The 24,255-nt window shown below is 36.9% G+C and overlaps 2 protein-coding genes across 2 annotated transcripts; one reads left to right on the top strand and one right to left on the bottom strand.

Annotated features, from left to right (window-relative positions):
* Positions 1-2,292: 2,292 nt before the first annotated feature.
* LOC147364905 (olfactory receptor 4K3) lies at positions 2,293-3,255 on the bottom strand. The gene has a single exon (XM_086318866.1). It carries the CDS (start codon positions 3,238-3,240, stop codon positions 2,293-2,295), a length of 948 nt encoding a protein of 315 aa, XP_086174992.1. The 5' UTR covers positions 3,241-3,255.
* A 13,142-nt stretch (positions 3,256-16,397) lies between these two features.
* On the top strand, positions 16,398-17,354 carry LOC147364904 (olfactory receptor 4K2). The gene has a single exon (XM_086318865.1). It carries the CDS (start codon positions 16,398-16,400, stop codon positions 17,352-17,354), a length of 957 nt encoding a protein of 318 aa, XP_086174991.1.
* Positions 17,355-24,255: the final 6,901 nt, after the last annotated feature.

Raw genomic sequence — 24,255 nt, 5'->3', positions numbered from 1 at the left:
ATTAATATTCATCCAACTTGCAGACTTGGTCTAACTAACAGAGTTGAGAACGTGGGAAGACAGATTTATAGTGTTCATAGAGAATATTAACAGGGCTTTAAAAATATTTTTTTCACTAACATAATTCATTAGTCCATCTCCCCAGTGACATTAAGCCTATTCATAAATTGTTTCTACTTCATCATAAGAAACATATGTAAGAATATATCTTTTGAATTCTAACAGGTCCAATAACTTTTCAAATAATTTTTTTAAAAGTAACACGATTGCAATTTATAGTTGTATACATTCAACATACAGACACAGAAACTTGAGTCAATATATTAAGCTCTAGATTCATTTCTTCATTATTGTAAGTATCCATCTATATCTTGCTACACATCTACCCACCCATACACACATATCCATCTATTTGCCCATCCGTTCACCTAATAATTTATTTACCTTTATATTCAACTCTATACAATCTATTTATCTATCAATCAATATATACATCTGTCCTTATCTAAACCCAAGCTATATAATATCACATACAATATTAGGCAAATTTTGACAATGCAAGCCAACTGGATAATTGGAAAACAAAATATAAATGGTTGCAAGTATTTACTTTTAAGCATTAAAATTTTTCCTATGTATAACTCTCAGAATGACAATAGCCAAATTGCTCTTAAAGGTAATTTAGCTGTTGTCCAATTGATAGAGGAGAAGAGAGACATAAAGAGAAGAGGCACTTTCTTGGTAGGACTCTATTATCTTAAAGGTATAAAAACTTGGGAAAATTATTTCCTGATTCTCAGTTTGCTAAGTCACTTCAGTCGTGTCCGACTCTGTGCGACCCCATGACGGCAGCCCACCAGGCTCCCCCGTCCCTGGGATTCTCCAGGCAAGAACACTGGAGTGGGTTGCCATTTCCTTCTCCAGTGCAGGAAAGTGAAAAGTGAAAGTGAAGTCACTCAGTCATGTCCGACCCTTAGCAACCCCATGGACTGCAGCCTACCAGGCTCCTCCATCCATGGGATTTTCCAGGCAAGAGTACTGGAGTGGGTTGCCATTGCCCTCTCCTGATTCTCAGTTTAATCATCAGTAAAATGAATAGATATTACTAGGTTATTTCTATGTTCTGATGTCTCTAGTTATTAGCTATATCATCTAAGTGGAAGGAGCATTGTTTCATAGATTTCTTAAGTCAAATACTGTGTTTAAGCATAAGGAAAATGGCTCAGATCTTTTAGGACCTTAATGTTTACATTATGGCATTTGATTACAAAATGATACAGTAAATATAATGGCACCAAAATAGCTTACTGTTTAGGAAACAAATGATTTGTAGGTGAATGATCTAAAGAAAGAAAATGAAAGTGTTAGTAGGTCAGTTGTGTCTGACTTCTCACGACCCTACGGACTGTAGCCTGCCAGGTTCCTCCATCATGGGTTTTCCCCAGCACAAATACTGGAATGAGTTGCCATTTCCTTCTCCAGGGGATCTTCCTGACCCGGTGATCAAACCCAGGTCTCTTGCAGTGCAGGCAGATTGTTCACCTACTGAACCACCAGGGAAACCTGAGTGATCTAAATTCTGCCTTAAAAAACATGACCTTGAAAAGTTATCATGTCCTTGGATCTTAGTTTCATCTTCTGTAGATCAGGAATGTGGATGGGATTTGGTACATATGACTCCAGAATGTTTCTATGTGAATATGACTATAAGAATTTTCTTAGTGTTTACTGTACTGTTTTAAAATTGTTTAATCCACACTAGAGGACTTAGGGACTGAAATAAAGAACATTCTTATTCTTATTGAAGATAGGTTATAAAATATTAAATAGCAAACATCTTCACTTACCAAGAAACTGCAGTATTTTTTCTGACCTTTGAACTAAAATGTATTATTCATCAACAATAAAGAATTTCACTGTTGCTTCAGTGTACAAGTGTTGATACCTTCACATTTGCTCCTTTTCTTAATCATAAGAGTCTGGAAGGAAATCCACTCTTTCCTAAAACAAGTGAATGTCTTAATACTCAAATAAATGCCTACATCTGACAAAAGTTGAATATTATAAAAAGTGAGTCCTTGTACAGTAAAATTTTGGATATTGGTTTGGTATTGTTTCATTGTAAATATTATGCTGTATGAGGAACTCTTAATATGACCAAACTCAGTAACTGCTGAGACTGATGATGAAAATAGTTCTGCCATGAGCTATATGATTTCTTGCACTAGCATGACATTGTTAACCAACAAAGAGAGGGGGATAAATGCTCATTTTCGTATGAGCAAAAGCAAATCAAGGGCTATGATCAGTCTTGCTAGACTTCAAGACACGGCTGCTAAATTTTCTCATGGAATCCTTGACATCCTTATTTCTAAGAGTATAGATTACTGGATTTAAGAGGGGAGTGAAAATGGTATAAAATACTGAGAGAACTTTGTCTATTGGGAAATTTGTGAAAGGCCACACGTAAATGAAAATGCATGGACCAAAGAAAAGGGTCACAACAGTGAAGTGGGCACTGCAGGTGGAGAGAGCTTTGGAGGACCCACCAGAAGAACGTTGCCTAACAGTGACCAAGATGACAGAGTAGGAAATCACCAAGAGAATGAAGCACACTAGGGCAATCATGCCGCTGGTTGAGATCATGAACACTCCGAGAATGTGTGTGTCTACACAGGCAAGTTTGATCACCAAGGGAAGATCACAAAAGAAACTGTCCACTTCATTGGGCCCACAGAAGGGCAGATTCACAGTAAACGCTAGCTGACTCATAGCATGGAAGATGCCGACAATCCAGGAAAGCGTCACAAGCCCAAGGCACACTCTCCGGTTCATGATGGTTAAATAGCGTAAAGGCTTACAAATAGCCACATACCTATCAAAAGACATGGATATCAGCAGCACAATCTCAACACCGCCTAAGAGATGCAGGAAGAATATCTGGGTGATGCAGCCGTCAAAAGAGATGACTTTGGGCTCCCTGAAGAAATCTGCAATCATTTTGGGAGTGGCAAATGAGGCCAGAGACATGTCAATGAAGGAGAGGTTGCCCAGCAGAAAGTACATGGGGGAGTGCAGGCGTCGCTCTGATACAATGGTGAGCACAATGAGGAGGTTCCCCAGCACAGTGGCTGCATAGACTACAGAGAAAAACAGGAAATAGACCATCTGGAGTTCCCAAGAACTGGAAAGACCCTGTAGGATGAATTCAGTTATGACTGACTGATTATTCCAGGCCATTTAGTTTGATTTCAGGAAGGACTCTGGCACTTCCAAATGGAGGAGAATGAGGAAAAATACAGTGATTAAACACAAAGTGAGATTTTTCTGCATGAAACAATATAGGGGTTTCCCACCACTAGATAATAGTTTTCTGTTGTATCATTCTTCTGTTCACATTGCTCAAATATTTCCCCATGACCTTTCTAGATGTTTTAACTAACTAATTAAAATATCAGTTCAGGTTAATTCTTATGATTTTGCAATTTGCTTAAAGTATGATGCCAATCTTTATAAAAGAAATAAAAATTCAGTTATTTGAATATTACTCCTTAGTTTGTGAAACACTTAAAAAATCTCACAGGTAGATACCAAGTTTTGAATGGGAAAGGAATGGCAACCTTCTGCAAAACATCATGATGCCAGAGAAAGACTGGAGTGAACAACATTTGAGAATTATGATTGATTATTAGTGGGAACACAATGATGCAAAGGACGGTAGGTACCGGTTTCCTGCAATGAGTGGGGTAAGGGAATACAACCTAAAAAAAATGGATACAGAGAAACAGTCTGTTTAAATTTTCTATTAGCCATGGTTCAGAATAAAAATGAAATAGACTCTTATTCTTAGTTTTCGACTTCAGTTATGCAGGCATATATGATCCTGTTCTATGCCACCAATGCCATATACCTCAAAGGCTCATGAATATGATATGGTTAAAGTCTGAAGCCTTTATATATTTCCAAGTATATGTTAAATATAAAATCTCTGTTAAACACTCTGCTGCCTGAAGGCAGACATTTTTTAACTGCTGGATTTTATAGATTTTCACCAAAGCGGTTTGCAGCAGGAAACTTCCTATTTCTAGAGTTCACTTAGAAAAAATAGAAAACAGATTCATGTAGAGACAGAGAAAGATAATGGAGAACCTGCTGCTAAGTCGCTTCAGTCGTGTCCGACTCTATGCGACCACATAGACAGCAGCCCACTAGGCTCCCCCGTCCCTGGGATTCTCCAGGCAAGAACACTAGAGTGGGTTGCCATTTCCTTCTCCAATGCAGGAAAGTGAAAAGTGAAAGTGAAGTTGCTCAGTCGTGCCTGACTCTTAGAAGTTATGTAAAACCACATGCTGTAAACATTAAAACTAAACTGCCTAGGGAAATCCTCACTGAGATCTAAGAAGACTTTACACTGAAAGTCAATTGAAATGATGTATACCTAGAATTCTCATCAAAGCCCTTTCATCTTGTCATCAAACCAAGTTTTTCTCTTCTCTTCTTTCTCAAAACTCTGCTGTAAGTATGTATTCTAAATAAATTGCTCCAAGACTAAGCCAATCTACACATGCAAGTACTCATACTCTTGACTTTCCGTTTTGATGTTAGTTGCCCTTTCTCTAATTCCACATTCTTCTGACTTAACTTTTTCAGAAACTAGGTTTGGTTCTGCACCCACATACCTGATATTGAAAAGGATGCTCCAGCACAGCTTACACTTAAATTGGTATAGCAGAAAGAGTAGTGAACTGGAACTGAGAAAACGTGGATTCAAATCTTGTCCTAGATATGTAAGATTAGATAATTCACTGCATTAACAGGTACTTCTGATTCTTCATATGATAATGATGAAGTGGGTTGATCTAGATGGTTTTAGGATCTTTTCCACAGACATATTAACCTTCCGGTACTCAACTAGTTCCTGAAAGCAGTGATGACCACTCCAGAGTGACCTCAGATCAATTCTCTGCCTAATTTCTGGATAAAAGAGGCTCAACAATCTTTGAGACATGTGTATTTATAACATCTGTATTGATATGAATGGATTCAATATCATGGCATGAAAAGAACCAGCTACTCCCTGGGGGAACAAACACAAGTTCAAGTTCCAATGGGAATTATTAGAACATTCAACATGTTTTGTCCAGAGTTAAAGATGGATCATAAAGTGTCATTATTATTCTTAAGTGCTCTACGTACATGGAGTGAAAATGATGGGAAAGATGTAAGGGACGATCTTTATCTTGGGCCACAACAAAGATAAGACAAATAGGATCTGTTATTTGGCTTGGGGGCTACAAATGTTATCTCTCAGTTCATTGAAAAATAAATGAGAATGTGTTTCCCTGTTTGAGATCAGAAAAATTCATACTCTTAAAGGAAGTGTTCAGAACCTATGTGAGGAAAAGTTTAAAGCCGTCCTACAAGACCCGAATATAGACTTGGACAAATGGAAACATATACCATGATCTTGAATTAGAATATATATCATAAAGATGTCAGTTCATCTCAAATGAATTTATAGAGTTAATGCATTTTTTTTTTTACTTTACAATATTGTATTGGTTTTGCCATACATCAACATGAATCCCAGTTAATGCAATTTAAATATAAATCACACTGGCCTCTTTGATCTACATAAACTGACTACAAAATTCTTTTGGAAAAATAAAATGCAAACATGCAAGAGGAGCCAGGGAAACATTTTAAAAAGTAGAGCAATGGGAGAGGATGAGTTCTAGAGTGCATGAAATCATGCTATAAAGATGCCATAAATAAAACAATTTGATATTGATGAATTAATATAAAAACAATTAGAAAAACAAAATTAAAAACCAAGGAATAGACTTAATTACACATGGAAATAAAGTATATAAAAAGTGAAGTTTCTAAAATGAGTAGGGGGTAATTAGTGCTTTTTAACAAGGAATTTTGAGATACCTGGATAGCCACCTGGAAAAGAACTACATTAATTCCTTATACTTTACCTACCACTATTCAAAATTGGACACATATTTATTTGCAAAACCTGATTTTCTTTTTATATCTAGGGGAGGAAATCATTCCCAACTATAACTCAAAACTCATTAATAATTAGGGAAAATTGAATATTTTGATTATATATGTTTTCACCGCAGAAACGCAAAAGCATAGCTGACACAAATGAATACTTAGAAAAAAATCTAAGAAAAAAATCTAACCTTTAAGGACGAAGCAATGATAAATTAATACATAAAGAGCTAATGAGCGAGTAAAAAGACCAGCAACCATGCAGAGAAATGGAAAAAGACGTGCAAATATGTTGTTGTTGTTCAGTTGCTAAGTTGTGGCCGACTCTTTGCGACCCTTTGGACTGCAGTGTGCCAGGCTTCTCTGTGTTTCACCATCTCCCAGAGTTTGTTCAGAGTCATGCCCATTGAGTCAGTAATGCCATCCAACCATCTCATCTTCTGTTGCCCCCTTCTCCTCCTGCCTTCAATCTTTCCCAGCATCAGGGTTTTTCCAATGAGTTGGCTCTTTGCATCAGGTGGTTAAAGTATTGGAGCTTCAGCATCAGTACTTCCAATGAATATTCAGGGTTGATTTCCTTTAGGATTGGCTGTTTTGATCTCCTTGCTGTCTAAGGGACTCTCAAGAGTCTTCTCTAACACCACAGTTCGAAAGCATCAATTCTTCGGCTCTCAGCCTTCTTTATGGTCCAACACTCACATCTGTACATTACTACTGGAAAAACCATAACTTTGACTATATGGACCTTTGTCAGCAAAGTGATGTCTCTGTTTTTTAAAAGACTGCTGAGGTTTGTCATAGCTTTTCTTCCAAGGAGCAAGTGTCTTTTAATTTCATGGCTGCAGTCACCGTCTGCACTGATTTTGGAGCCAAAGAAAATAAAGTCTGTCACTGTTTCCATTGTTTCCCCAACTATTTGCCATTAAGTGATGGGACTGGATGCCATGATGCTAGTTTTTTGAATGCTGAGTTTTAAGCCAGCTTTTTACTCTCCTCTTTCACCTTCGTCAAGAGGCTTTTTAGTTTCTCTTCACTCTCTGCTGTAAGGGTGGTGTCATCTGCATATCTGAGGTTACTATATTTCTCCCAGAAATCTTGATTCCAGCTTGGCATTTTGCATGATGCAAATAGGTACAAGCTCTATAAAAGATGTTCAAACTTTAATAAGAAAATGTATTAGGGAATTCCCTGGTGGGTCAGCGGTTAGGACTTGGTGCTTTCACTGTAGTGGGCCCAGAGTTTGATCCCTGGTTGGGGAACTAAGTTCACATAAGCTACATGGTACAGCCAAAAAAAAGAAAAAGCTGTTAAATTACACTGAGATACTGTTTATCAGCTATCATATGCAAAATAATTTATATCAGATAAAAATCTAACAGCTTGGAAACCTACTATAGTTTGAACTTCTTTACACAGGAACTGTATCCCAGTACAGTGGAATGAAAACTGGAACCGTGCTAACTCACACAGGTCTCTGGAGCTCACACAACCCTGTAACCAAATTTTATTGCGCAAAGCAATTTTCACGGCCAGCCAAGATCCATGGGGTTGGGAAAATTTCCAGTTTTTATTTGAAGAAGATGTAATATATTCTCGTGATTTCCAATCTATCTCTGTTCACTCTTTGGTTACAATTAGTTACAGACTTCCTGCATGGAAAATATGCCCACTAAATTTCAAGACTCCCAAATTCTCTACCATTTGTCTAGAAGTCCAGGGTCTTTTCTTCTGCACCAGCTCCACATATATATGTGTATGTGTGTGTGGGTGGTTCCGTGGGTGAGATCTTCTTCATATGAATCAAAAGACATCATCTATTTTACTCTCCACACACCCAATGTACAATGATGAGACTCTGATCAGTTAATTGTAACAGACACACCAATTAAAAAACAAGAGAAACAAAATACACATAGTGGGACTTGGCCCATGGCTATTCTAAAATACTTCTGGGGCGGTTTCCCTGGAGCAGGGAATGCTCTTTGACTATGATTAGGTTCATTATCATTTCAGATGCTTCTTCTGTTCCATTCTTTCTTCTGAAATTCTTGCCACATGTATGTTATACATTTTGTAGCAGTCTCACAGACTTTGGACATTCTCTCTCTTTTCTTTTTTCAGACTTTTTTCTCTTTACTTTTCAATTTTGAAGGTTTCTATTAATATTTGAGGTATCCTCAAGCTCACATGTTCTTTCTTCAGCCACATCCAGGGTACCAATGAGCCCATCAGAGGCATTCTGCATTTGTTTCAGTGTTTTGGATCTACTGCATTATCCTTTTGGTGCTTTCTTAGGATTTCCATCTCTTTGCTTACATTGTTCATCTGTTCTTGCATGTTGTCTACTTTATTCATTATCATGTTCATAACATTTATTTTAAATTCCCATTCTGGTAATTCCAATATTCCCAATGTATGGAATTCTGATCCCATACATTCTGATGGTTCTGATGCTTACTCTGCCTTTTCAAACTGTGGGTTTTTTTTTTTTTTTTTCGTTTTGATTTTGGTATGCTTTGTAATTTTTTTTTTTTTTTTGATGGTCAAACCTGGGTAAAAGGAGCTACCATAAACAGGCCTTAAATAATGTGGTAGTGAAATGCAGGGGTGAGCGGAAGCTTTCTATAGACCCATGATTAGGTCTCAGAGTTTCAGTAAGCCTGTACTTCTGAGGGAACTTCATAAGTGTTTCTCTTTCTTTTTTTTTTCCTACTTGCTTGGGTGGGATAGAATGTCTAGAGTGAGCTAGAGTTGGGATTTTCCTTTCTCCCATTTGGAAGGCCAAAGCTGACTGGAGATGGGGTACTCCCCATCCTCTAGGTCAGCTGGGCTCTGATAATATCCTATTAGGTTAGGCTCTGGTTAAATAGTTTTCCCTAGGGCAGGCATTGTTAATGTGTGTGTGTGTGTGCTCTGACATATTTCAAAATGATTCTTTTCTCTCTCCCCCTCTGCTGGAAGCTGGAGGGGATTTTTCTCTGATATATTGTGAGAATCTAGTCTAACTCTTGGAGATAAAGAATATAAAATTTTGCTCATATGACTAGGTCCTCTAGTTTTTACCACTCAAAGTTGTCCATACTGAGCCTCCACAATTAGTCAATTACAGTTCAAATTTTCCCACTGTACTGGTTCCCTGGGCATTTCTATCTAAAGAGTCTTTGCTCTTATAACTGGTGACTCCTATATTGCCTGCATTTCTCTGCAATATTGGAGGCAGAGATTTGCCTGTGTCCCACTTCTCTTAAATATTCTAGAAGAGATTTTTTTTTCAGTCTGTTCATCTCCAATATACATTACTTTATACACACACACACACACTCACATGGTTACATAGTTGAACCTTGAACAACACAGATTTGAACTGTCCAAGTCCATTTATATGTGGACTCACATATGTGGACTCACATCTCAGTAGTAAATATGAGAACACTACACGATTAGAGGTTAGTTGAATCCATGGATGTGGAATGGTGGACCCAGAGGGCTTACTATCAAGTTACAGACAAATTTTTGGCTTCTTACTCCTAACCCCCATGTTGTTCAAGGGTCAACTGTAGTTTCAAGAGTAAGACATGTAACTTCTTGCAATGTTTCCAAGGTTCATTCAGGTTGTACATGGATCACTGTTTTATTCCTCGTTCCGTTTAATGGCCAAATAATATTCCATTGTATGGCTATCCTACATTTTGTTTATTCATTTATCAGTTTATAGATGTTTCCACATTTTGGCTATCATGAATAGTGCTACTACAAACATTTATGTACAGGATTTTGACACAAAAGGCTGCATATTATATTATTCCATTTGTATGAAATGTCAGGAATAGACAAACACATACAGAAAACAGATTACTGATTGTAAGGGCTTGGGGAAAGGAGATTTGGGAGTGTTTGCTCAATAAATACAGGCTTTCCTTTTGGATAAAATGTTCTGGAACATGTAAGGGGATAGTGCCAGTCATTGACAAAAAAATGTTCTGGAACTAGATGGTGGTGATAGTTGCAATACTCTGAATATACTAAATATCACTAAAGATAAATTTTATATTATATGTATTTTACTGCAAACAAAATTAGTAAGAAGTGAAAAATATCTAAATACATATAAAGAAGGAAATGCTTCAATTACTTCTTTATTCTCAATCCCTGATGTAGTCAGTGTTAGTCTACTCTGTTATTGTTTGATTTTTACAAAATTAAGATCATATAATACACATGACCAACCAGTTTGCTTTTCATTTGATGGTTTTTGTAGACATTGTGGTGTATTCAAATTCAAGTATTTCTTTTCATGACAGCTGTATTTTTTAATGTAAGGGTATTCTGTAATTTATATAATTCCTTTACTAATAGGTAATTAGATTTTTTCCCCTTATTTTTCCCACTGCTTACTCTGCTAAAATAAATATTTTTGTCATAGTTTAAAGGATCACTGCTTTTATTTCCCTGAATTGATTCTCAAAAGAAAGATTTATGAGTCAAATGACATTGAAGAAAAGTATATTTTAATTTTAGCAGTTATTGCCAAGATATTGGGTTTGTTTGTTTTTAACACTGCAGTTTATACATTCATCAATGATATGCATGTGTGCTAAGTCACTTCAGTCATATCTGGCTCTTTGTGATCCTATGGACTATAGTCTGCCAGGATCTTCTGTCCATGGGGATTCTCCAGGCAAGAATACTGAAGTGGGTTGCCGTGCCCTCCTTCAGGGGATCTTCCCCACCCAGAGATCAAATCCCCATCTCTTATGTCACCTGTATTGGCAGGTAGGTTCTTTACCACCAGCACCACCTGGGTAGCCCCACCCATGATACAAAATATCCTTAAATATTCTTCTAAATTTTGATCAATTTGATGAGCAAAAATGGCATTGATTTTTATTTTAATATGCAGTTCCCTGGCTATTAATGAGGTTAAATATTTCTCACAGGTTTACTTGTTATTAGGTGTAATTTATTCTAGGAATTACCTATTTAGTGTTTTTTTCTAGCCAATTTTTCCCCTATTGAAATTTTTTCTTATTAATTTTCAAAATAGTTTTTACATAAGGTTACAGACTAGAATTGAAGTTATTTACTTATTTTCCATATAGATGTGCATGTGTGCTTAATTTCTTCAGTCGTGTCCGACTCTTTGCAACCCTATAGACTATAACCCACCAGGCTCCTCTGTCCATGGGATTCTTTAGGCAAGAATGCTGGAGTAGGTTGGTATGCCCTCCTCCAGGGGATCTTCCAGACCCAGGCATCCAACCCGCATCTCCTGTGTCTCTTGCATTGCAGGCAGGTCCTTTATCACTGAGACATTGGGAAGCCCCTTTCCATACAGATATCCAATGAAAAAGAACAATTGTTAAATAATCCTTTGTTAAAAGGGCTCTTCTTTCCTATTGAATGATTTTGGCACTTGTTTTGAAAATCAGTTATCACATATGTGAAATTCTTCTGGACTTTCCATTCTGTTCCATGCAACTATTTTTTAGACAAACACAATACTCTAATGATTATTATAGCTTTATAATAAGTGCTGAAAACAGATTTTGTGAGCCTAACAAATTTGTTCTGTTCACATTGTTTCAGTGACCTTAGGTTCTTTGAAATTTCATATTAATTTTATAATCAATTTAAGCCTGCTGGGATAATGATTGCTGCTGCTGCTGCTGCTAAGTCACTTCAGTCGTGTCCAACTCTGTGCAACCCCAGAGACAGCAGTTCATCAGGCTCCCCTGTCCCTGGGATTCTCCAGGCAAGAACACTGGAGTGGGTTGCCATTTCCTTCTCCAACGCATGAAAGTGAGAAGTGAAAGTGAAGCCGCTCAGTTGTGTCCGACTATTAGCGACCCCATCTACTGCAGCCCACCAGGCTCCTCCATCCATGGGATTTTCCAGGCAAGAGTACTGGAGTGGGGTGCCATTGCATGATATTAAATGTATACAACAATTAGGAGATAACGAACTTGTTCACAGTATTGTGTCTTTTTATGAGCACAGTCTGGTCCCCATCATCTCTTCATCCTTGGACCCAAGAAGATGGATAAAGAGCAATAGGGGAATTATGCATTGAATCTTAAAGCTTCTGCTCAAATGTGGCACATATGGCACAAAACTTTTGCCCATATTATGTTGAATGAATAAATCATGTTTCCAAGGCTTTGGTTAAAAAAAAAAAAAAGTAATTATACTCTTCTTACAGCAATGGAGGGTCTCTGAAGAGATGAACTAAGTAGAATAAGATAGCTAGTTGTTCAATTAATAAATAACTCCTAATGATAAGTTACTTGGAATTCTTATTTTATTTATCCAAATAACATACACATTGCTAATACTTTAATCAAAGGGATCTCTCTATACCTATTTAACTTAATAATTTCCTGCCTTCAAATTCTCTCTTCTCAAATAATCTGTATAAATCCTTACAAAATATTGATTTCAAGTAACCATAACTCTGTCTATAGTCTTACAATGAGCCTTTGTTTTCTTTTATATCAAGTCCTATTTTAGAGTGGCATTCTTATTCTTCTAAACTGCCAACTGAATATCTTGTTCCTGCAAATAAGCTCCACTATTTTATTTCCCACATACTTTTTTCTCTTACCAAACAAAATTTTAGTTTTAATTATAGGTCAACTTCATGACATTTCTTCTGTAAGAACATTTTCTTGATTGATTAAGCACACCACAATTTTTCACTTATCTAAAATCCAGTTCACTCTTTAATTGGTTGAAAATTTGATATACTTGACTTCACTGTTTCACAAATTTTGTTTATTTATGAGTGTTCAGTAACTCCAAAAAATTATACATTACTTAAAGCAGAAATAAGAATGCTGAAGTGGGTTGCCATGTTCCTGGATTTTATTCTCCCATGGCCTCTAGAACAAGGTTAGATAATCAAGAGTGCTAATTAACATTTGTTGACATCTCCTTCTACCTTCTAAATATTGGCTTTCCCAACTTCTATCCCCTGACTCTCTCAGGTCCAGGTAAAAACAATCATTGTAAATTCCCATGAGAAAATTAATGTATCTTCCTGTTGTGAACGAAATCATACCACTTTTGTTGTTCAAAAGATCCCATTGAAATATGATTTCTTGGTCAATTCCCAAGTCCCTACAACATCCATTTTATCTACAGCTGCTGCACAGCTAATGATTCACCTAGGTCATTTATTTATACTTAAAACTAACTCCTGTACATTTTCTGTCAGAGCCTGCTCGACACTGTGTATACCATAAAGCCCTGATTCTGCTATAGATCTGGTAGGCAAAAGTGCTCTTTTCTTTTTTATTTTTTTCCCTGTGTCTTTCCTACTTCCACCTTCTAATTCTGGAGGGTTAGATCATTAAAACAGTTTGCATATGTTGGCATATATGAAGGGAGAATTCAAACAGAAGTAGGACTAAACCTAAATGCTTATTCCCATAGAAATGATGTGACATATCCTTTAGAAGACAAGGTAAGATTTTAAGTCATATAATCATGTAATCACAAATATTTGTAGGAGGAACATACTCCTATTTAAGGAAAAAAAGAAATAGAGAAGCAGTTAAATGCCTTTCTTTGGGGTAATGGCTATATTGCAATATACTTGATACTCAGTCTTCTTCAGTTCAGTTCAGTCGCTCTTTGTGACCCCATAGACTGCAGCATGTCAGGCTTCCCTGTTCATTACCGCCAGGAGCTTGCTCAAACTCATGTACATCGAGTTGGTGATGCCATCTCACCCTCTGTTGTCCCTTTCTCCTCCTGATTTCAATGTTTCTCAGCATCAGAGTCTTTTCAAATGAGTCAGTTCGTCGAACAAGGTGGCCAAAGTATTGGAATTTCAGCTGCATCAGTCCTTCCAATGAATATTCAGGCCTGATTTCCTTTAGGATGGACTGGTTGGATCTCCTTGCAGTCCAAGGGACTCTCAGGAGTCTTCTCCAACACCACAGTTCAAAAGCATCAGTTCTTTGGTGCTCAGCTTTCTTTATAGTCCAACTCTCATACACATACATGACTACTGGAAAAACCATAGCTTTGATTAGATGGACCTTTGTTGGCAAAGTAATGTCTATGCTTTTTGAAATACTGTCTAGGTTGGTCATAACTTTTCTTCCAAGAAATAAGCATCTTTTAATTTTATGGCTGCAATCATTATCTGCAGTGATTTTGGAGCCCCCCAAAATAAAGGCTGTCACTGTTTCCCCTGTTTCCCCATCTATTTCCCATGAAGTGATGGGACCGGATGCCATGATCTTAGTTTTCTGAATATTGAGTTTTAAGCCAAATTTTCACTCTCCTCTTTCACTTTCATCAAGGGGCTCTTTAGTTCTTCCTCGCTCTCTGCCATAAGGGTGGGGTCCTCTGCATATCTGAGATTATTGATGTTTCTTCCAGCAATCTTGATTCCAGCTTGTGCTTCATCCAGTCCAGCATTTCTCATGATGTACTCTGCATATAAGTTAAATTAGCAGGGTGACAGTATACAGCCTTGATGTACTTCTTTCCCTATTTGGAACCAGTCTGTTGTTCCATGTCCAGTTCTAACTGTTGCTTCCTGATCTGCATATAGGTTTCTCAAGAGGCAGGTCAGGTGGTCTGGTATTCCCATCTCTTTCAGAATTTTCCACAGTTTGTTGTGATCCACACAGTCAAAGGCTTTGGCATAGTCAATAAAACAAAAGTGATGTTTTTCTGGAACTCTCTTGCTTTTTGCATGACTCAGCAAATGTTGGCAATTTGACCTCTGGTCCCTCTGCCTTTTGTAAATCCAGCTTGAACATTTGGAAGTTCACGGTTCATGCACTATTGAATCCTGGCTTGGAGAATTTTGAGCATTACTTTGCTAGCGTGTGAGATGAGTGCAATTGTGTGGTAGTTTGAACATTCTTTGGCATTGCCTTTCTTTGGGACTGGAATGAAAACTGACCTTTCCAGTCTTGTGACCACTGCTGAGTTTTCCAAATTTGCTGGCATATTGAGTGCAGCACTTTCACAGCATCATCTTTCAGGATTTGAAAAGCTCAACTGGAATTCCATCACCTCCACTAGCTTTGTTCGTAGAATGCTTCTTAAGGCTCACTTGACTTTACATTCCAGGATGTCTGTCTCTAGGTGAGTGATCATACCATCATGATTATCTGGGTCATGAAGATCTTTTTTTGTTTTGTTCTTCTGTGTCTTCTTGCCACATCTTCTTAATAACTTCTACTTCTGTTAGGTCCATCCGATTTCTGTTTTTTATTGTGCCTGTCTTTGCACGGAATATTCCCTCGGTATCTCTAATTTTCTTGAAGAGATCTCTAGTCTTTCCCATTCTGTTGTTTTCCTCTATTTCTTTGCATTGATCACTGAGAAAGGCTTTCTTATCTCTCTTTGCTATTCTTTGGAACTCTGCATTCAAATGGGTATATCTTTCCTTTTTTTCTTTGCCTTTTGCTTCTCTTCTTTTCACAGCTATTTATAAGGCCTCCTCACACAAATATTTTGCCTTTTGCATTTCTTTTTCTTGGGGATGGTCTTGATCACTGCCTCCTATACAATGTCATGAACCTCCGTCTATAGTTCTTCAAGCACTCTGTCTATCAGATCTAATCCTTTGAATCTATTTCTTGCTTCCACTGTATAATCATAAGGGATTTGATTTAGGTCAAACCTGAATGGTCTAGTGGTTTTCCCTACTTTCTTCAGTTTAAGTCTGAATTTGCCAATAAGTAGTTCATGATCTGAGCTGACAGTCAGCTCCCAGTCTTGTTTTTTCTGACTTTATAAAGCTCCTTAGTTTGGGTAAATATCAACAAAACTAATTTTCTTAGTGTTTCTGGTAGGTCTCAATCAGGTGAATTTTATCCATAAATGTGTTAATGATTCTCTGTAAATTTTCAAGTTTTGCAACTGTTAACTTAAGTCTGTCCATAACGTTGCTTAAAAGCCCATGTCACTTATATACGAGATAATTTTTAATGTTCTTTCACTATGGATAACCTTATATAAATCCGTACTTTCAGTATGGATGCGTTTCTAAATGACTAAACCTGTGTGTGTGTGTGTGTGTGCATTTAACACACAGTCAGCCCAGAGTAAGTGCTTCCTTAATGTGAGTTCTTATCTTTAAAATTACACAGGCTAATCTCATTTGGATTGTCCATCAGCACTAGGAAGGAAAGTGCTATTTTCAACATCTATGACTTAAGTGGTATTTCACCACGATCCCTAATATCTTACCTTTCAAATTAATATAGCCGATGAAGGTGGAAAGAATACTAAAGATAAGTTTTCCTAGAGGAAACAAAGTCTGTGAAAATAAATCTGGGAAATAGAGCCTTTGCTTCAATAGAATCATATTTTCTCTTGAATATTTTTCCTTTTCCTTTGATGCAGGTTTCCAACTATCAGTCAGGATGATGGATTTGGTGAACAAGTCTACAGTTTCTGATTTTGTTTTGCTAGGACTCTCTAAATCCTGGAAACTACAGACATTTTTCCTCGTGGTGTTTTCGCTCTTTTATGTGACAACAATGGTGGGTAATAGCCTCATAGTCATCACAGTGATATCAGACTCTCATCTGCACTTCCCCATGTACTTCCTGCTTACCAACCTTTCCATCATTGATATGTCTCTTGCTTCCTTTGCAACCCCTAAGATGATTACAGACTACCTCAGTGGACACAAAACCATCTCCTTTGATGGTTGCATCACCCAGATATTTTTTCTACACCTTTTTACTGGCACTGAGATTATTTTGCTAATGGCCATGTCTTTTGATAGGTATATTGCAATATGCAAGCCTCTTCACTATGCTTCAATCATAAGTCCCCAGATGTGTGTTGCCCTTGTGGTGGTTTCCTGGGTTGTAGGAGTCATGCATTCAATGAGCCAGGTCATATTTGCTCTCACATTGCCCTTCTGTGGTCCCAATGAGGTAGATAGCTTTTTCTGTGACCTTCCTGTGGTGTTCCAACTAGCATGTGTAAATACTTATGTCCTGGGCCTCTTTATGATCTCAACAAGTGGCATCATTGCCTTGTCCTGCTTTATTCTTCTATTCAGTTCTTATGTTATTGTCTTGGTTACTATCAGAAATCATTCTTCAAAAGGAACATCTAAGGTTCTTTCTACCTGCACAGCTCATTTCATTGTGGTTTTCATGTTCTTTGGGCCCTGCATCTTCATCTATATGTGGCCACTAAGCAGTTTTCTGATAGACAAGATTCTATCTGTGTTTTATACCATCTTTACTCCCATTCTGAACCCAGTAATCTATACTTTGAGAAATCAGGAAGTGAAAACAGCCATGAGGAAACTGAAGAATAAGCTTCTAAATTCTAACAAGGCAACTCCATTGCATTATTTTTAGTTTTAACATCTAGTTTTATTCCTGGGTATTAATTGCCACATTTTTTGTGCACACAGCACATGTTAGGCTTTTATTTCTCAAGTTATTATCAACTTGAAATTGCCAAAATTTGTGAAGTCACAAGTTCATGTTAAAACTATCCTCATACATATATTCTAAATACATTTTAAATTTCAGAAAAGCAAACTGACAGAAGCAAATTTTTCCAGAAGCAAAGAATATCTATAAAAATGTCAAGAGTGATTGTTTCAGTTAGGAAATTCAATATTAGCATTCTATTCATTGGAAAAGAGGAATAGAAAATGAGAAGAGGAAGTATTGATCAAAGGATAACTAGAAGATAATGACATTTACATACAACTAACAACTGAGTTACTCAGAGAACTCTAAAGTATGACAAATTAGTAAATTTCTGTAAGCCTTACAAATTCAATACTGCTATAGGAGTAGCCTCTGATCAATAAGAAATTATTATCTATGCACATTCCTGACATTACTACTTAACATTTAAAGAAATCTGTGAGTTCTATTAAAGAAAGTCTGAGTATATTTCATTATAAATGTTGATGAAGTCCAAAGTGAGCGTTGTAAGTAGACACTCACTGTTAGCTAATAAGAAACACATTCATGATAACTCCTTCTGATAATATAGACTGAAAAAAGAGGCTATAAAATTCTGCCAGTAGAAGACATTATGAAATGAGATTCAAAACAGTACACTTTGCTTCATACAGACCCGAATGTCAGTTTAATGCCTGGAAAGTTGGAACTATAATGAAATGAAAGATACAGTATATGATAGTGAATTAATGGAAAGTTTATGCCTTTCTTTAAAGTATTATATTGTTTTACACTTTTGTTAAATTACTTCTTCCTCTTAATATTTGGATGCAAAAATAAGAAATCTGTGATTAGTAATACACTGTCAATATAATAAGTGTATTTCTGTCAGGAAAGTTTTTTTTTTTTCTAATACTTTTTTTTCATTTTATTTTATTTTTTTAATTTTACTTTATTTTTAAACTTTACAATATTGTATTGGTTTTGCCAAATATCGAAATGAATCCGCCACAGATATACATGTGTTCCCCATCCTGAACTCTTCTCCCTCCTCCCTCCCATACCATCCCTCTGGGTCGTCCCAGGGCACCAGCCCCAAGCATCCAGTATCATGCATAGAACCTGGACTGGTGACTCGTTCCATATATGATATTATACGTATTTTAATGCCATTCTCCCAAATCATCCCACCCTCTCCCTCTCCCACAAAGTCCAAAAGACTGTTCTATACATCAGTGTCTCTTTTGCTGTCTCGTATACAGGATTATTGTTACCATCTTTCTAAATTCCATATATATGCATTAGTATACTGTATTGGTGTTTTTCTTTCTGGCTTACTTCACTCTGTATAATAGGCTCCAGTTTCATCCACCTCATTAGAACTGATTCAAATGTATTCTTTTTAATGGTTTTGATTTGCATTTCTCTGATAATGAGTGATGTTGAGCATCTTTTCATGTGTTTGTTAGCCATCTGTATGTCTACTTTGGAGAACTGTCTATTTAGTTCTTTGGCCCATTTTTTGATTGGGTCATTTATTTTTCTGGAATTGAGCTGTAGGAGTTGCTTGTATATTTTTGAGATTAGTTGTTTGTCAGTTGCTTCATTTGCTATTATTTTCTCCCATTCTGAAGGCTGTCTTTTCACCTTGCTTATAGTTTCCTTTGTTGTGCAGAAGATTTTAAGTTTAATTAGGTCCCATTTGTTTATTTTTGCTTTTATTTCCAATATTCTGGGAGGTGGGTTCTAATATTTTTATGTAAGTTCTAGGTTCAAAATTAGACTGAAGGTACACAAGATATCACAACCACCTGCTAGTAGATACTGGAAATGCAGGCACTGAATGTCATGATCTCTCCTGGATGCTTTACTTTGCAAATCATTGGCTTCAGTTCAGTTCAGTTCAGGTCAGTCACTCAGTCGTGTCCGACTCTTTGAGACCCATGAATCGCAGCACGCCAGGCCTCCCTGTCCATCACCAACTCCCAGAGTTCACTCAAACTCACGTCCATCGAGTCAGTGATGCCATCCAGCCATCTCATCCTCTGTCGTCCCCTTCTCCTCCTGCCCCCAATCCCTCCCAGCATCAGAGTCTTTTCCAATGAGTCAACTCTTCTCATGAGGTGGCCAAAGTACTGGAGTTTCAGCTTTAGCATCAGTCCTTCCAAAGAAATCCCAGGGCTGATCTCCTTCAGAATGGACTGATTGGATCTCCTTGCAGTCTAAGGGACTCTCAAGAGTCTTCTCCAACACCACAGTTCAAAAGCATCAATTCTTCAGCACTCAGCTTTCTTTACAATCCAACTCTCACATCCATACATGACCACTGGAAAAACCATAGCCTTGACCAGACGTACCTTTGTTGGCAAAGTAATGTCTCTGCTTTTGAATATGCTATCTAGGTTGGTCATAACTTTTCTTCCAAGGAGTAAGCGTCTTTTAATTTCATGGCTGCAGTCAACATCTGCAGTGATTTTGGAGCCCAAAAAAATAAAGTCTGAAACTGTTTCCACTGTTTCCCCATCTACTTCCCATGAAGTGATGAGACCAGATGCCATGATCTTCATTTTCTGAATGTTGAGCTTTAAGCCAACTTTTTCACTCTCCTCTTTCACTTTCATCAAGAGGCTTTTTAGTTCCTCTTCATTTTCTGCCATAAGGATGGTGTCATCTACATATCTGAGGTTATTGATATTTCTCCCAGCAGTCTTGATTCCAGCTTGTGCTTCTTTCAGCCCAGCGTTTCTCATGATGTACTCTGTATATAAGTTAAATAAGCAGGTTGACAATATACAGCTTGCTGCTGCTGCTACTGCTGCTAAGTCGCTTCAGTCGTGTCCGATTCTGTGTGACCCCATAGACGGCAGCCCACCAGGCTCCCCTGTCCCTGGGATTCTCCAGGCGAGAACACTGGAGTGGGTTGCCATTTCCTTCTCCAATGCATGAAAATGAAAAGTGAAAGTGAAGTCGCTCAGTCGTATCCGACTCTTAGCGACCCCATGGACTGCAGCCTAACAGGCTCCTCCGTCCACGCGATATCCAGGCAAGAGTACTAGAGTGGGGTGCCACTGCCTTCTCCGAATATATAGCTTAGTTGATGGCAAATCTTAAAGAATTAACTGTTATTTGGAATTTACTAAATTATACTTATAAAATATGGTGCCCACTATATTATCCAATTTGTATTTACAAGAGGAAAGATCAGTTGCCACCACAGTGTTTGATAAATATCAAGTTGTTGTTCTTTTCTGGCATTATTGAACAAACAGAGAAAACCAAGAATTATATATGAATTAAATACTACTAACAAGAGAGAATTTAAGAAAATGAAAGTCTTAACTTTTCATTTTAAGCCAAATGATGAGAACTGTTTTTCTTTCTTAGTATGTGTTTTTAATTTTATTAAAGTATTAAACAAAGGGATGCTTACAGTTTAAAAATGTGATATTGTGTTCAAACTAGACATTTTTGAAATTGTTGAATAAAATCGTCTGCAGTATTAACACAAGAATAAAATGTGTCTTATAGTTGCAAAATAATAGCTTAATTCTATTTGAAATAGGGATACAGATGGACAAATTTTGGTTGTATGCGTAAATTTTCTCTGTTTTGGTTACATGTGCAAATATTTCAAGATTAAGGAACTCATTTATATAGAATTTTTCTATCTGTTGTTTTAGAAATGCTTCAAGTCATGCTTTCAAATAATATCTTTATTTGAAAGGAATTATGTTTTTAAATTAATGGCTTTTTGCAAGATAAAACCGTGGAGTCTTTTTAAAAAGATGTCATCAATCTTCAGTGCTTATGTGGATAATTCTAAAACCCAAGAGCATCTGCCAAACTCTCAACATTATAACTCATCAGCAGATAACTCTGTAAGGCAAATCAATAATGAGATTGAGTAGTTGGATTGATAGTTTGTCTAGCTGAGAATGAAAAAGACCATCGATAGCCTTGGACAACTTCCATATATAAAGAGAACTACCACTTTCTCTGATGGCTCAGCAGGAGGAGTCATCATACAGGATACTTCTACATATTACATAAACACTAAAATCTTAATTAGGAGCCACAAGTGGGTTATTTTGTTGCCATGACTCCTCAATGTGCTGCTGACCCTCTTTAACCAAAGGTGAATACAATCTAATGGCCACAGACTCCTAAAACAGGAAAGATGGTACCATTTGCCACTAGGGCATCTAAAGGTAGAAATAATGTTTTATAAAGCATGCTAGATGAACAGAAACTAGCTAGTATAAACATACCAGGTTGAGGATAGCTTTAAATTATCTGAATTTCCAATAACACATTTGAGGGAACATCAGGAGATGGAGAATTTACAAGAAGAGTATGTTGACAAACAACTTCATATTCCCTTAGGTGTTTGGGAAGCTTGGCAATACCAAACCTATGAGTTCTCAAAAATTGTAAGAAGCTGTTTAGTACAGTTGAGCAATATTATAAAATGCAGGTGAAAAAAAACTGTAAAAGTAAGGTCTAGATGAAATGACAAAATGTAAATTGTAACACACGAAGGAATTTGGAAAAGGCAATGGCACCCCACTCCAGTACTCTTGCCTGGAAAATCCCATGGATGGAGGAGCCTGGTGGGCTGCAGTCTATGGGGTCACTAAGAGTCGGACACGACTGAGCGACTTCACTTTCACTTTTCACTTTCATGCATTGGAGAAGGAAATGGCAACCCACTCTAGTGTTCTTGCCTGGAGAATCCTAGGGATGGGGGAGCCTGGTGGGCTGCCATCTATGGAGTCACACAGAGTCGGACACAGCTAAAGCGATGCAGCAGCAGCAGCAATGACAATAAAATCCATAAATGACATATATTTTATATACTTCCAAAAATATTTGAGGAACATTTCAAAATATTATACAGTGTGATGATGGTGGATTTACATTGAGGGCTAAGGTTTAGACCGCTCTTCTGCGTGTGTTTGTTCAAAAGCCCTGGAATGGATCCCAGCAACAACTTGTTCATAATTTTGACTCTTTTTTTTTAATGGAAGTCACCTTGTATTACCTAAACTTTAGGCTCTGCAGAACCTGGATCTACCCTGAGTATAGAAGTTAGACTTCTACAAAAATGTTAGACTCGGGCATGTTTCTACCAGGGTTAAACGCCTGGTGCTGTAAGCTTGGGCAAGATACCTAATGTACCTTTGCCTCAATTTCTGCATCTGTAAAAGGACATGGTAATGGTACCTACATCACAGAGTTTTTTAAGGAATAAAGGAAGTTATTCATATAAAGCACATAATAAGCATTCAATAAATGTTATTAAAGGATAATTCTAAACAACTCTGGGTATTTTTAAGGAACTTGGTACTCTCCTGAACTAATAATTGACGTATTTAATTTGACAAGTAAATTTTTATTTTATAAATATAAAATATTTGTGTCTGTATGGTTATTGTTGCTGTTCAGTTGATAAGTTGTGTCTGACTCTTTGTCACCCCATGGACTGTGGCCTGACAGGTTCCTCTGTCCATGGGATTTCCCAGGCAAGAATACTGGAGTGGGTTGCCATTTCCTCCTCCAGTGAATCTTCCCGACCCAGGGATTGAACCCACATCTCCTGTATTGACAAGCGGATTCTTTAACACTGAGCTACCAGGGAAGCTCCTTATGTCTGTATATATGTGCATAAAATTAGTGTGTATTAATTAACTAGGAAAATTAAAAGTAACTTCCACTAGAAAACTATACTGGTTCTTATATTAATTCAAACCTCTAGAAACTTGTTTTTCTCACTGCTAATAATTTTTGTGAATCAAGAGAACTTCTAAATTGTTTAACTACTATGTGATTGCTTCTATACAATGCATAATTATTAAATAGTTGATTTTAGACTGGATTTTCACCACAATTATGGCTGGAATAAGAAAGGTGATGTTTGATCCTCTGTATTATTAAGGTGAAGACATAGATAAATGCACAGATTAGTGAATACTAACTTAGATAACTATAACTTGTATATGAACTTGTGTTTATGTGAAGAATTTTTCTACATTGATAAAGGCATGGGATAATGTGATTACTGGACTCTGGTGCCAAGTGGAAGAAGTTCTTGGTAGATGCTATCATTTCAACATGTTTATACTCTTTGTAGATGTGTTTCCAAACTTAGACAATGACCAACAACAACTAAAAGCAAAATAATCATGCTTTTCAAATGAGCTTTTAAAAAAACTCTTAAAGCGAAATTGACAAGAAAGCTGAACTAATCCTACTCTCTTCCCATGTTTTCCTTATTACTATTTTACTTGGTTATTTTTGGATGCATGTATCCAGATGGGAAACAAGGAGGAAAAAGCAGTCATGTAAATCTAATTCATGTGAAGTTCTTGCATTTTTATATTTTACTCTGGTAATTTGCTCTCAGATGACAATAAAATCCACTGAGTAATTTGACAGTCTTTCTTAAGTGCTCCAGTAAAGATGATTAATTTATAAAGATCAGTGTACTTCTTATTATGAATTATAATCAATGCTATTAGTTATACCATGAGGTAAATATGCACAACTTATGATGGAATCAGAAGAACCAGCATCCAAATAAGTTTGGAACTGTGACATGGATCATGGGTTGATGCAATCTGTATGGTTGCTGGTATAATTTAGTTGACATTTTATCTGCTTCTTTCTGATTTTTGTTAAATACAAACATATATACATACACACATACACGAATCCCAACATCTATTAATAGCTATTAATAGCATGTACTAAAGTATCATGTTTGTGTTTTACATTTTACTCTGGTAAGTTACATTGCCAGTGTAGGGAGATTTACATTTACTATCTCTTTAAAATTTACTTT

This window comes from Bos grunniens, chromosome 10, assembly GCF_055505025.1.
Source record: "Bos grunniens cultivar Pamir isolate PY7600 chromosome 10, Bosgru_T2T1.0, whole genome shotgun sequence".
Taxonomy (NCBI): Eukaryota; Metazoa; Chordata; class Mammalia; order Artiodactyla; family Bovidae; genus Bos; species Bos grunniens.
Note: the sequence above shows the minus strand (reverse complement) of the source record. Positions and strands in the feature narration are given on the sequence as shown.